This window comes from Mustelus asterias, chromosome 2 (assembly GCF_964213995.1).
Source record: "Mustelus asterias chromosome 2, sMusAst1.hap1.1, whole genome shotgun sequence".
In the NCBI taxonomy this organism is placed as follows: domain Eukaryota; kingdom Metazoa; phylum Chordata; class Chondrichthyes; order Carcharhiniformes; family Triakidae; genus Mustelus; species Mustelus asterias.
In genome coordinates this window covers 49,689,633-49,704,127 of record NC_135802.1, presented here as the reverse complement: position 1 = coordinate 49,704,127, position 14,495 = coordinate 49,689,633, and the positions used below count along the sequence as shown (strand labels likewise).

The window sequence follows — 14,495 nt, the reverse complement described above, 5'->3', positions numbered from 1 at the left end:
AGCCATTTGAACCTAACGACCCAGTGATTAAAGCAAAAATAATGCAGGGTTTTGGAAATCTGAAATAGAAACATTAAACCCTGGAAGTTTTCAACAGGGCAGGCTAAAAGTGGAGAAGAAAATAGAATTAATATTTCAGGTTGATGACCTTACAGGTCAATGATCTTTCATCCAAAAGGACATAAATTGGTAGCATAGTGGTATTGTCACTGGAAGAGTAATCCAGAGACCCAGGGCAATACTCTGGGGACTTGTGGTTGATTCCCACCATAGCAGGTAATGAAATTTGAATCTAATAAATCTAGAATTTAAAAAAATAGTCTAATGATGACCATCAAACTATTGTTGATTGTTGTAAAAACCTATTTGATTAACAAATATCCTCCAGGGAAGGAAATCTGCCGTCCTTACCTGGTCTGGTCTGGCCTACATGTGACTCCAGATCCACAGCACTGTGTGGTTCTACTCTTAAAAGTCTTCTGAAATGGCCAATCAAGCCACTCAGTTAGGGATGGGCAACCAATGCTGGACCAGCCAGCGATGGTCACATCCCATTAATGAATAAAAAAACAAGTGACAAATTCTTGATTCCATCTCCTGCAAGAAATACGTGGCCATTACACTGTGCCTCCTCATGGCAGCAGTCAAGATCAGGAATTTAACTAACTGTGTTTGGGAATAGAAATATTTAGAACCAGTGTTTCACTAATCTACGCTATTGTCCAGTGGTGCTCAGAACATACTTTGCCTGTTGATCAATTAACTTTTCCCAATCTCTCATTAAAAATATTGTTTTTGTGACGTGCTAACAACATATTTGTGAAGTACAATAAATGTAATGTACCGAACAGTAGAAGATATGCCACCGAGGCACAAAGGAGACAATAGATCAGATGTCCAAAAGGTTGGACAAAGAGGTAGGTTTGAAGGAGCATCTTAAAAGGAGGAAAGTGAGGTAGCGAGGCGGGAAAACATTGTGAGGGAATTCCAGAGCTTAAGACTCAGATGTCTGAAGACATGGGCACCAATAGTGGAGTGATTAAAATCAGGGGAGCACAAGAGGTCAGAATTAGATGAGTGCAAATATCTCAGAGAATTGGGGAACTGGAAGAGATTACAGGTATAGGGAGAGCAAGGTCATACAAGAATTTGAGAGTCTGAAAATTAAGGCATTGCTTGACCAGGTGCCAATAGAGGGGGGTGAGCAGAGGGGTTAAAGGAGAACAGGATTTGGTGCAAGTCAAGATATGGACTGCAGAGTTTTGGATGACCTCAAGTTTACAGGGAGTGGAATGTGGGAGACCTGCCCAGAGCATGATGGAATACAGGAACAGAAATCTACCAGGAAGATTTCAAACATGGAATTTTGTGACGGTGACAAGGTCTTGAGAGAAAAGGGAGGTTGGAGATGAAACAACAATTTGCAAGGACTTCAGAATGAGGGATTTGATTTTTTTGAGATAATGGCAAATTCAGAGATAGAGAACTGCTAACAATATTGGTGGGGTATTGGGAATGGGTTTGACGGAGTGGGAGGTGGCTCTCTTAAGATGAGCTCTGAGAGGTCATGAGGGAAGATTAAAAGAGAGACTAGAGAAGTTTGCAACTTAGGGGCTAGGGCAGGGAGAGACACTAAAGGATGTTTGGTCAGTTGGGCTCGTGGAATGGAGGGAGGAAGTAGAGGCAGCTGATTGGATTGTCTCAATGTTAGTGACAAAGAAGTCCATGAACACCTTGCGCTTATTGTTGGAGCTGAGGATGAAGAAGATAGGGAAGGGAGCTTTAAGAAGATGGTTATCTTGAGAGAAAAGAAACCAGAGGTTATCTCAACATTTCAGGATGATCATGGAATAGAGAGTACTTTTAACAGACAAAAACAGGACCCAACAATGCTCTATGGGGTCCAGTCAGATGGCAATGGATGGGTAAATCAGTTGTCCATCAAGTATTCTAGTCACTTTACTTGGCCTGGCCAGAAAAAAATCAAGGTCTTTGGAGTACTGAAGGGATGTTAAAGATAGAAAATTATATTTTTCCATTTTATTCATTCCTTCCCTTCCCCCAGCTCTGCACTTGCTGAAAACCTGTGATATCACTAACATTTTCTCACTCTCCGCAGAGGTTGCCGTGCTTGCTGAGTATTACCATAAGACCATAAGACATAGGAGCGGAAGTAAGGCCATTCGGCCCATCGAGTCCACTCCACCATTCAATCATGGTTGATTTCAACTCCATTTACCCGCTCTCTCCCCATAGCCCTTAATTCCTCGAGAATTACCAGCACTTTTTGTTTCTTTTCAGAATTCCTTCATCATTTTGTCTTTAAGTTATTGCCAAAACTTGTTCCAGTGTGCCCCTGTCACACACCCAAAGCTTTGGTTTGGCAGATTTTACAAGATAACGAAAGATTGCTTGAATGCAGGTCAGGTTGTGCTCAAAAAATATCAACTGCTTTCAGGTGATTCAGAGGAGTTGGTCGACTGTACAACTTGACATTATTTATAGTCTCAGTAAGTAACTCAAAATTAACGCATTTACAACAGAGCACTATATTTTTCTTCTTCCCTCCTATTAAAATCATAACAGTTCAAATTAAGTTGCTCACTAGAATTAGACTTTTGGATGGAAACAGAATTAGCAAATTGTGGTTAAAAAGACAATTAGTAAATGGTAGTTAGTAAATAGTTAGTTAAACTGGCAGTACAATGGCACAGTGGTTAGCAATGCTGCCTCACAACGCCAGGGACTCTGGTTCGATTCCCAGCTTGAGTCACTGTCTGTGTGGAGTTTACATGTTCTCCCTATGTCTGTGTGGGTTTCCTCCAGGTGCTCCGGTTTCCTCCCTGAAAGACGTGCTGGTTAGGTGCATTGTCCATGCTAAATTCTTCCTCAGTAGTACCCGAACAGGTGCCAGACTGTGACAACTAGGGGATTTTCACAGTAACTTCATTACAGTGTTAATGTAAATCTACTTGTGACACTAATAAATAAACTAAACTAGTAAATATTAAATCATTAAAAACTGTTGCCACAGGCATCAGAGATGAGGTTTGGCAGGTTAAAGGGCTTTAGACCTCTTTAATTACAATGGGCAGGATTTTAAAACTTTTAAAAGTTTCCTTAAAAAATTTTTAAATACACATTTGCTACATTGCTATAAAAGTATCGATCATCCAGATCTTTTAAATTGTCAATAGTAGAAACTGTAAGGATTTATAACCACCATCTTTTGTAAATAAATATTGTGCAATTGAAAAAATAGATCAAACAGAAAGATTTGTTTCAAGCAATGTTTCCCTGGGGTTCAGCTGTTGCAGATTAATGGTTGTCTGAGCTCTCAGCCAAGCCTTACTATGGATCAGGTGGAGGAACATAGCTTGCCATGGCCGTGGCATAGGTGGACAAGGGCTGCTTTTTGTCAAAGTTATAACAAAAATAAAACAAAGTCCTAGAGTGCTGCAATAGGCCTTTTAATCAGCCCACCTCAGCATCCAGCAACCCTTGTAGCCGCTACCGAACTCTTTGCGGATGGGTCCACCCACCTTAGGAGCAAGTGCCTGGAAAGGTAGACCACTTACATCAGCCCTCTCCAGAACATAAGAACATAATAACTAGAAGCAGGAATAGGCCATCTGGCCCCTTGAGCCTGCCAATAAGATCATGGCTGATGTTTTCGTGGACTCAACTCCACTTACCTGCCCACTCACCATAACCCTTAATTCCTTTACTGTTCAAAAATTTATCTATTCTTGCCTTAAAAACATTCAATGAGGTAGCCTCAACTGCTTCACTGGGCAGGGAATTCCACAGATACACAACCCTTTGTGTGAAGAAGTTCTTCCTCAACTCAGTCCTAAATCTGCTTCCCCTTATTTTGAGGCCATGCCCCCTAATTCTAGTTTCATCTGCCAGTGGAAACAACTTCCCTGCTTCTATCTTATCTATTCCCTTCATAATTTTATATGTTTCTATAAGAACAGATGTTCTACCTTTCCATGCACTTTCTCCCAAGGTGGGTGGGCCAAGCTGAGGAATTTCCCGACTCCCGTCACATATAAAAAAGATAGGATCAAGAAAATCAACAAACATTCAACCATTTGGATTCATCAAATAAGATAGCAAGACAAGTTGACAAAGCTATTGAAATGCATATGGAATCTTAGTTTTATAAAATTTGCAGGTTAGGTGGATTGTTCATGCTAAATTACTCCTTAGTGTCCAAAAATGTGTAGGTTAGGTTGATTAGCCATGGTAATGTGGGAGGTTACAGGGATGGGGGGGTTGGCCTGAATAAGATGCTCTTTTGGAGAGTCAGTGCAGATTTGATGGGCCAAATCGCCTTGTTCTGCACTGTTGGGGTTCTATTTTTATAAACAGAGGAATAGACTTCAAAAGCAAGATGTTATGTTAACCCTCAAATCATCAGCTGGACCTCAGCTAGAGTATTGTCCCAGCTCTACAGTCGGCAGTAAAGGAATGACACTCACATTTACTATGCTGAAAGCTACCCACAGAACTTTCCTGGGCTTCTGAGCCAAGACTTAGATCAGATCCAGCACAGTGCCCCATCCAAGGGCACCTATGGTGTGCAAAAACAACAGCATGACTCTTTAACTAATCACTTAAGAGTCAGGAATCTAAAACAGGAGGTATGCATTATATTTAGAACATGTACAAAAATGGAAAGAAAGATAGGTTTAAGAAAGCAATAAAGTATTATTTTGTTCAACTCCAAAACCCGATGGAATGCGACTTCACATTGCCAAACCTGCCTCTTTGGCAGCATTGATGACTTACTCAAAAATCACATATGTGTGCTTAGTGGTTGTGGGTTGGTGTTGGGGGCGGGGGGGGGGGGGGGGGGGGTGTTGAGGTAGCAGGAGTGGGCAGTGGTCTGACAAAAAGTGTTTTTACACAGTATGTTAACAACTGGAGTTTACTGTTTGACAGCAGATTCACATTCAATAGTAAGTAATTTTTCAGAGGGAACTGGAAGGAGAAATAATTTGTATCATTAGTGACAGACAGCATGGTTTTGTAAGAGGGAGGTCGTGCCTTACAAATTTGGTGGAGTTTTTTGAGGAAGTGACAAAAACGGTTGATGAAGGAAGGGCCGTGGATGTCGTCTATATGGATTTCAGTAAGGCATTTGACAAAGTCCCACATGGCAGGTTGGTTAAGAAGGTTAAGGCTCATGGGATACAAGGAGAAGTGGCTAGATGGGTGGAGAACTGGCTTGGCCACAGGAGACAGAGGGTAGTGGTCGAAGGGTCTTTTTCCGGCTGGAGGTCTGTGACCAGTGGTGTTCCGCAGGGCTCTGTACTGGGACCTCTGCTATTTGTGATATATATATAAATGATTTGGAAGAAGGTGTAACTGGTGTAATCAGCAAGTTTGCGGATGACACGAAGATGGCTGGACTTGCGGATAGCGAAGAGCATTGTCGGGCAATACAGCAGGACATAGATAGGCTGGAAAATTGGGCGGAGAGGTGGCAGATGGAGTTTAATCCGGATAAATGCGAAGTGATGCATTTTGGAAGAAATAATGTAGGGAGGAGTTATACAATAAATGGCAGAGTCATCAGGAGTATAGAAACACAGAGGGACCTAGGTGTGCAAGTCCACAAATCCTTGAAGGTGGCAACACAGGTGGAGAAGGCGGTGAAGAAGGCATATGGTATGCTTGCCTTTATAGGACGGGGTATAGAGTATAAAAGCTGGAGTCTGATGATGCAGCTGTATAGAACGCTGGTTAGGCCACATTTGGAGTACTGCGACCAGTTCTGGTCGCCGCACTACCAGAAGGACGTGGAGGCGTTAGAGAGAGTGCAGAGAAGGTTTACCAGGATGTTGCCTGGTATGGAGGGTCTTAGCTATGAGGAGAGATTGGGTAGACTGGGGTTGTTCTCCTTGGAAAGACGGAGAATGAGGGGAGATCTAATAGAGGTGTACAAGATTATGAAGGGTATAGATAGGATGAACAGTGGGAAGCTTTTTCCCAGGTCGGAGGTGACAATCACGAGGGGTCACGGGCTCAAGCTGAGAGGGGCGAAGTATAACTCAGATATCAGAGGGACGTTTTTTTTTTACACAGAGGGTGGTGGGGGCCTGGAATGCGCTGCCAAGTAGGGTGGTGGAGGCAGGCACGCTGACATCGTTTAAGACTTACCTGGATAGTCACATGAGCAGCCTGGGAATGGAGGGATACAAACGATTGGTCTAGTTGGACCAAGGAGCGGCACAGGCTTGGAGGGCCGAAGGGCCTGTTTCCTGTGCTGTACTGTTCTTTGTTCTTGTTGATTATGGGAAAAAAGTGAGGAGCGGACTAATAATTAGTTAAAACAAAGCAGTTGTGGGCACAATGGCCTCCATCTATGCTCTGGGAATGTATAATTTTATGAAATAAGCTTATTAACATGGCATTTAAACTTTCTCCTTTTCTGCCAGTGATTTTTTAAATTAAGTACTTTGGCCGATTACACATTTAGTTCAATCTGTGGTAATTTTTAATTAACATTCGAATTTTCCTCTGCACTTCCAAATTCCTCTTTGGAAAGCATTGCTTCATTTAGTAGTGGTTTGAAATCCATGTTAAATTACTTCTTAAGAGAAAGACTGAGTGACAGCTTTGCATTCAATTAAGCAGCACCATTTCAGCAGGAACTTTGGTACAAAAAAGCTTTGCCAGTTGCCAGCTTTCTCTCCTGATTATCCCATTACAAGTTAAAAATGTGAGTAAAAATATTAATATTTTTAATGGTTTTCATAGAATCCCTACAGTGCAGAAGGAGGCCATTTGGCCTATTGAGCCTACACTGACAATAATCCCACCCAGGTCCAATCCCCATAACCCCATATATTTAGCCTCCTAATCGTCTTGACACTAAGGGGCAATTTAGCATGGCCAATCAACCTTACCTGCCCATCTTGGGAATATGGGAGGAACCCGACCACCAGACACGGGGAGAACGTGCAAACTCCACACAGACAGTCCCTGGCTGTGAGGCAGCAGTGCTAACCACTGTGTTGCCCCAAAAAAGGTAGCTTATTACAGTTCTTAAAAAGGAAAGGAAAAGCAGTCCTTACCACAGATAGAATAATATGGAGGTAAACATATGATTAGAATTTTAAAAAAGTTATCCATTTTAAAGCCACCACAAAACTGAGTGCTGGCTAGCATGCACATTTCATGAGGTTTAAAACCACTACATGAATATCCGAATTGAAAACATTCAATGTCTGGGCTTAAATGAGATATTTTACAGGGAACATATAAACATGCGGTTTAAACAAAGAATCTACATAAATACGGATGCGAGTGCCCCGTCTCAGTTTATACGTCATCCTCTGTCCAATCCTTCACCCAATTGTACTGCCAACTGGACCTTATGTGAGTCCAACATCCTCCCTTTCCTGAAAATTCCAATTCAAGTGTTGATCACTCCAGCTTTGAAGTTTATTTAAATGCCAGTTCAAAGTTTATGCTTTGGCCTATATCCACTGTTCTAATGGTCTTGGATTAATCAGAAGAAGTGGTGAGTGATCTGTACAGATGGTAAGGATTATGATCTTGGCAACTCAGGCTACACAAGTACCTAAAATCTACATTTATATGGCTCTTGTACGTCATTTTAAACTTTACAAACTATAGTCATCATTCTAGTTTCATTGAAAATTAATTTCTTCTGGCACATGAAACAGCAAAATAACAAAAAAGTGACCCCATTGCTCTCACAGCTTTTCACATAATACTTCACTCCCAATTTTATATTACCTATATGTTACATTAAGATTAAAAATATACCTTAAACATAGGGCAGCAGGGTAGCACAGTGGTTAGCACTGCTGCCTCATAGTGCCAGGTACCCGGGTTTGATTTCCACCTTGGGTAACTGTGAGGAGTTTTCACATTCTCCCGGTGTCTGCATGGGTTTCCTCCAGGTGCTCCAGCTTCCTCCCACGCTCCAAAGATGTGCAGGTTAGGTTAATTGGCCATGCTAAATTGCCCCTTATTGTCCAAAGATGTGTAGGTTAGATGGATTGGCCATGAGAAGTGTGTCGGGTCATGGAGATAGAAGGGGTGAGTGGGGGTGGGGTGGGGTGGGGTGGGGTGGAGGTTGCTGGGAGGGATGCTCTTTCAGAGAGTAGGTGCAGACTGGATGGGTTGATGGCCTCTATTTTGCACTGGATGGATTCTATGTTCTTTATATTAAAAGCTGTTCTTACAAAGATTTGCATAATTTCTCACATAATCATGATTGCATCAGAAGCACGGGGTGGGGGGGAATTACTACATGCAGAAGAATCAACAGGACCTAAAGTAGGGTCATGGCTTTTCAGCGCCAGTGACAGTATCATGGTGTCGGCATGGTGACGCAGTGGTTAGCACTCCTGCCTCACAGCACCAGGGGCCCAGGTTCAATTCCAACCTTCAATGACAGTCTGAGTGGAGCTTGCAAGTTCTCCCCGTGTCTGCATGGATTTCCTCTGGGTGCTCCAGTTTCCTCCCACAGTCCAAAGATGTGTGGTATGTACACTATGACTCTCACCAACTTTTACAGATTCATCATAGAAAGCATTCTTTCTGGTTGTAGCACAGCTTGGTATGGCACCTGCTCTGCCCAAGACTGCAAGAAACTACAAAGGATTGCGAACGAAGCTCAGTCCATCACTCAAACCAGCCTCCCACCCATTGGCACTATCTACACTTCCCACTGCGTCATAAAAAGCAGCCAGCATAATTAAGGACCCCACGCACCCCGGCCATACTCTCTCCCACCTTCTTCCTTCGGGACAAAGATACAAAATTCTGAGGACATGTACCAACCAACTCAAGAACAGCTTCTTTTTTCCCGGCTGCCATCAGACTTTTGAATGGACCTACCTCGCATTAAGTTGATCTTTCTCTACACCCTAGCTATGACCGTAATACTACATTCTGCATTCTCTCCTTTCCTTTTCTATGAATGTTTTGTCTGTTTAGCTCACAAGAAACAATACTTTTCACTGTATACCAATACATGTGACAATAATAAATCAAATCAAAATGTGCAGGTTAGGTGGACTGGCCATGCTAAACTGCCCCTTAGCGTTCCAAGATTTGTAGGTTAGGTGGATTAATGGGGGAAATACGTAGAATTAGGGGGATAGGGCCTGGGTAAGATGCTCTGTCAGGGAGTCGGTGCAGATTCCATGGGCCGCATGGCCTCCTTTTACACTGCAGTGAATCTATGACCAGTCTGCAGTTATTTGGCTGTGAAGGTTTAAATGCATACGCTTTCTGCTACTATAAATGAGGCTTAGAACCCTTAACATTTCTCAAAACACTTACACTGTATCATTAGAGAATTTGGAAATTTTAAACAAAATGATAATTATTGCTATGGAAAAGGATAAACGCTCCCTTGTCAGTAATCTTCATAATGACCTGTTCAAATCATGTCACAAGAGATTTTTGCATAGAAATGTAAAACAACTCAGTAAACAGTACTTCTTTAAAAAAACTTTTTTTTTACCATTTTCACGTTATTTACGCCACTTGTTGACAGTTCCATTGCACATATTTCATCCCCATTATTGCGCGTGGGATAGGCACTCTCTATATCCATCAGGAGTCACTGTTAGTACCTGGAACAAACAGCAAAATAATATGCGGAAATAAAAACAGAAAATGCTGGATAAACTCAGCAGGTCTGTGGAGGGAAACAGAATTAACATTCCGAGTCTAAAATGATCCTTCTAAAGATTAGAATTCTGCTACTGCCCATAAAGAATGTACAATACCGGAATTCTAGCACAAATCTAAACCTAGAATAAACTTTTTCAAAGGGCACGACCTTAGCCAAAATAGGAGAAACAACAGCACAAATATAACATTAAAACAAGTCAAGGTTAAATATTTGTATACAGTTTAATATCCAATACAAGTGGAGAGTGGCTAGAAGCAACACTACCACCAGCCGGACCATCCGCACCGACTCTCCCATTCATGGGTCTACCCCGACTTGTTTCCTTTTAAGCTGCAGCTATTCAGACCAATGCGCTGCTTCGGGCAATTCACGTTGCAACCTCCAGGCACAAACTAGCGGCGAAAGTTAGTGCAGGGACCAGGGAAGCATTTAATGAGTGGAAAGCTGCTGCCCCGCACCTCCTAAACTGCTGTGAGCCCAGATCATGGAGGCGATGGTCTGGTGAAGGGCACCTGAACAAGTCGCTGCTTCCTCACCTGGTGGTCATATGCCCCGTGCCCGTTCCCGCTGCCACTTCACCCGGCTGGCCCGCCACTCACTCTCTGCAAACACCGCCCCCTCAGCATTTTGATTGGTCCCGAGATCCTGTCAATAACACCCACCCTCCTGGGGTACGTCACTCATTCAGTGTGACAGTGCAAATTGCAACACCAACCAATGGTGACAGGTTTAAATCAAATACTTAAAAGAGCTAATAAGTGCTCTCCTTCTGAGTGGATCCACAACCGTAAAAAAAACACACACCGAGGCTAACTTAAATCGAATAAAATAGCATTTCCAGATGTGATAATGCACACCAGTCCCCTCAGTGCTCAGTGGAGTGAAACATGAGTCCACGTTGCAGACGGGGGATGACACCAAACTACTTTCACTGGAATAACTGATATCTAGCAACAGAAAGTTGAGCTATTGACACTGCCAAAACTAAATGTGATCACACTTAAGGAAGGTTTGAATTAAGAATTCAATATCCTTCAGGGTTTTGATAAATTAATCCCTGAGAAATTGTTTAACAAGTTCCCAATAACAATAATGAGAGAGCAGAGAAATAGGGCACATATCTCAGGAAACAACTCTTAAGTTTGTACAAAGCACTGACCTTGCCCTATCTGGAATGTTGTGTATAATTCTAGTCACTGTATTGTGAAAAAGACACCCAGGTATGGGAGCTGGTAAATTATGCAATTGGGTTATGATGAGAATATGGCAATTTTTAGACTGGAGAATAAAGATTCAGGATAATCTGATAGAGGTATTCATTTATCTTAAAGATCGTAGACAAGGCGGAAGTCAGAATTCAAGATACTTACAAATTCTATAGCAAGAGGACATAACTCCAAACTGTTAAGATGGAGAGTGACAAAGTTTCCATTTAATTACTTTATAGAAGGTGGAAAATGATATGATAATTCTTTGACAGAAGGCTCATTGACTAGACTGTATTGGTCTTTTCCAGTCCTGGACTCCTTCATTCAGAAGGGGAGGGTGAATAAACAGGTTTACACGGAGGATGGTGTCAATTTGGAATAGACCTCACAGGGGAGCAATCATGCTGAAAATAGTGACCATTTTAAGAGTTGGAGAGACATTTGATGGAAGACCAATTAAGGAAAGTTGTGAAATGCACGTTCTGTTTATGCACTCAGGGAGTCAACCAGATTGTTCATTATGTTCCAGTGTTCAGTAGAATGATCTGGTGCCCAGAACTGAACAGTAGCACAATGGTAATGTTAGTGCTTTAATTCTTTAGATATGCAAGTTCAAATCCTACTACATTGAGGGGTTAAATTGACATTTAACTGCCCTCTAAAATGGTCTAGCAAACATGTTGTATCAGACTTCTACAGAAAAAAGCACCGTGGGTGTACCTACATCACATGGACTCCAGTGGTTCAATTTTCAAGGGCAGTTAGGGATGGGCAATAAATCACATCCCAAGAGCAAATTAAAAAATAGCTGTATTTTAAAGTTACATTCGCCTAATTAAATAAATCTGGAATAAAAGTGTCTACCAACAATAGTGACCCATGGTCATGGAGATAATCACAGAACAGATGGGAAACTGTTCAATCTACACTGCCTCATCCAAAACCAAAATCATTTCAGCCTCAGCCATTGAGCTTCAGAATACAGATGATGCTTGTGTGTGTGCTCACTCAGAAACTGAGCTCCAATTCATTGTCAACTCCTTTCACAAATACCCAGAAAACATAGGTTCTCATTCAACCAGCTCCCACAGCAAAATACCCATTGAGTAAGATCACCGACAAGATCCTAGAAAATGTAGACTATTTTCTGTACCTTGGGAGCCTCCTCTTAATGAAGGCAGACATAGACAACAAAATTCATCACCACCTGCATGGGTTTCCTCTGGGTGCTCCGGTTTCCTCCCACAGTCCAAAGATGTGTGGGTTAGGTTGGTTGGCTATGCTAAATTGACCATAGTGTCAGAAGGACTCGCAGGGTAAATATGAGGGGTTATGGGAATAGGGCCTGGGTGGGATTGTGGTCAGTACAGACTCGGTGGGCCAAATGGCCTCCCTCTGCACTGTATGGATTCTATCACCTCCATTGTGACAGCAAATGTCATGGTTTACTGGGCAGCTTCTATACGCTTCATAGACTTGGACAATCTACAGCAGGCACCTCAAAGCATTGTAGAAGTACCCACAGTGGTGCTTTTGCAGCATTCTCCAAATCCAATGGAAAGAAAGGTGATCCAACTGCTGTGTCCTCTCCCAAGCCAACATGCCCAACATCAAGGCGCGAATCACTCATGATCAGCAACATGTCATTCATATCCCTGACACCGGACTCCTGAAGCAACTGGTCTACTCTAAACTCGCTATGAGACTCCCAATAGGACAGCGGATATATTTTAGGGATGTTCTCAAAGCATCCCTGGAGAGATCAAAACTGCCAGCTGACTCATGGGAGTCCCTGGCCTGTGACCAACCAAAATGGAGAAAGTTTATTCAGGAAGGCACCAAACACACATGGAGAAACTTTGTTGGGCATACACAGAATTTAAACCCAGACATCGAAGAGCATGCACAAGCCTCCAAAACTTCAACTGCTCGACACTTCAAGCATCACCTGCTCCACATGTGTCAGTCTGCAAACTGCATAATTGGACTTCTCAGTCACATCAGAACTCATCAAATTGCAGTGGAAGCAAATTATCACTGACACTGGTGGACTGCCTAAGAAAATATGTGGCTCCAGACCCAGAGCAATTGGATTGACTCTTAATTCCCCTTTGCAATGGTTTAAAAAGCCACTCAATTGTCACCGCCTCCTTTTCAAGGGCAATAAATGTTGGTTTTGCAAGTGATACTCTCACCTCATGACTGATAATAAATCAAATAAAAAACAAAAATTAAGCAAGGGTTATGGCCAAAATTAAACACATAATAAAATAATGTAATTAAAAAATGCTTCTCATTATAGTAACTGTCACAGAGCCAAATGTATGCCTGACCTTATGTTATCTGCTATTGCAGTCAGTATATAACGTAATTACTTGGATTTCACAAAGAAGCTATTCATTCAATTTCATAACTTGAGGCTGCCATTTCTGAAAAGAAATTATGTTTTATTGTCATTTCTCCTGAAGGTTAATCATATCATAATTATTTTGCATCTTAATTCATATGTGCCTCTTCAAAATTAGGGTTGAATCAAAATTAACAGGGAAACCATTGACCAATACTATCACGTTTCATCTGTAAAAATCATAAATCAGGTCCTTTTCTTCCAAGGTAGGGTAATACAATTAAGGATAAGATGTTTCTAAATTAGTAATAAAATGTCAAGTTTAAGAAATGGGGGAGGGTAAATCTGTAAATCTTTTTAAAGACTCTTAATCATTTGTAATTTAAAAATATAATAGATTTATTACACATTTCAGGTTTGCTTAGATATCACTCAAGTTAGTTTGAACAGTCTCTGCCTTAAGCAGACACATGCTCCTCATGATCAGAATTTTACTTTTACTCTCTAATGTTCAGACCATTGCCTCTCAAGGATGAGAGACAAATGGGGATATAGTACAAAGAAAAGTTAGGATGATTAAAAATGGCAAAAAAAGCAAACCTAAAGGCTTTGTATCTTAATGCACGAAGCGTTCAGAATAAGGTAGACGAACTGATGGCGCAAATCGAACTAAATGGATATTGTGCCATTGTGTATATTTAAGGCAGAGATAGATAGATTTTTGATCAGTAAGGGAATCAAGGGTTACAGGAAAAGGGCAGGAATGTGGACGTGAGGAATATTGGATAACCTATGATTCTATTGAATGGCGGAGCAGGCTTGAGGGGCTGAATGGACTACTGCTCCTGCACCTTATGATTTTATGGGGTAGGGGGTAACATATTAGCTTGGATAGAGGATTGGTTAGCTAACAGGAAACAGAGGATAGGGGCAAATGGGTCATTTTTGGGTTGGCAAAATGTAATGAGTTGAGTGCCACAGGGACTGGTGTTAGGGCCTCAACTGTTTACAATTTATATCAATGACTTGGATGAAGGGACCAAATTTATGTTTGCTAAATTCGCCGATGACACTGTAAAGGGAAAAATACAAGGGGGGCACACTTTAAAATGGCAATACAAGAAAGCACACTCTAAAATGGCTGCCTGGCACATAACGGGTTAACTGGGAAAGAGGCCAGAAAAGCAGACACAGGCTCCCGCTGTTCAGAAATCATGTCAAGTCAAAACCTAACAGACAAGCCATTTCC

At 41.8% G+C, this 14,495-nt stretch overlaps 1 protein-coding gene across 4 annotated transcripts in view; it reads right to left on the bottom strand.

The window, feature by feature from the left end:
- The window catches only part of LOC144507673 (STEAP1 protein-like), a 48,926-nt gene that overhangs the window by 23,335 nt on the left and 11,096 nt on the right, over positions 1-14,495 (bottom strand). The window contains exons 1-2 of one of the 4 annotated variants that reach the window (XM_078234841.1): positions 10,228-10,310; positions 9,518-9,629 (exon numbers count right to left, since the gene is read on the bottom strand). In XM_078234841.1, the coding sequence (XP_078090967.1) occupies positions 9,518-9,610 (93 nt within the window). In that variant the 5' untranslated portion in view covers positions 9,611-9,629; positions 10,228-10,310. Of the gene's footprint in view, positions 1-9,517; positions 9,630-9,911; positions 10,202-10,227; positions 10,311-14,495 lie in introns of those variants that run through there. The other 3 variants (XM_078234850.1, XM_078234868.1, XM_078234860.1) reach the window with 3 other exon arrangements.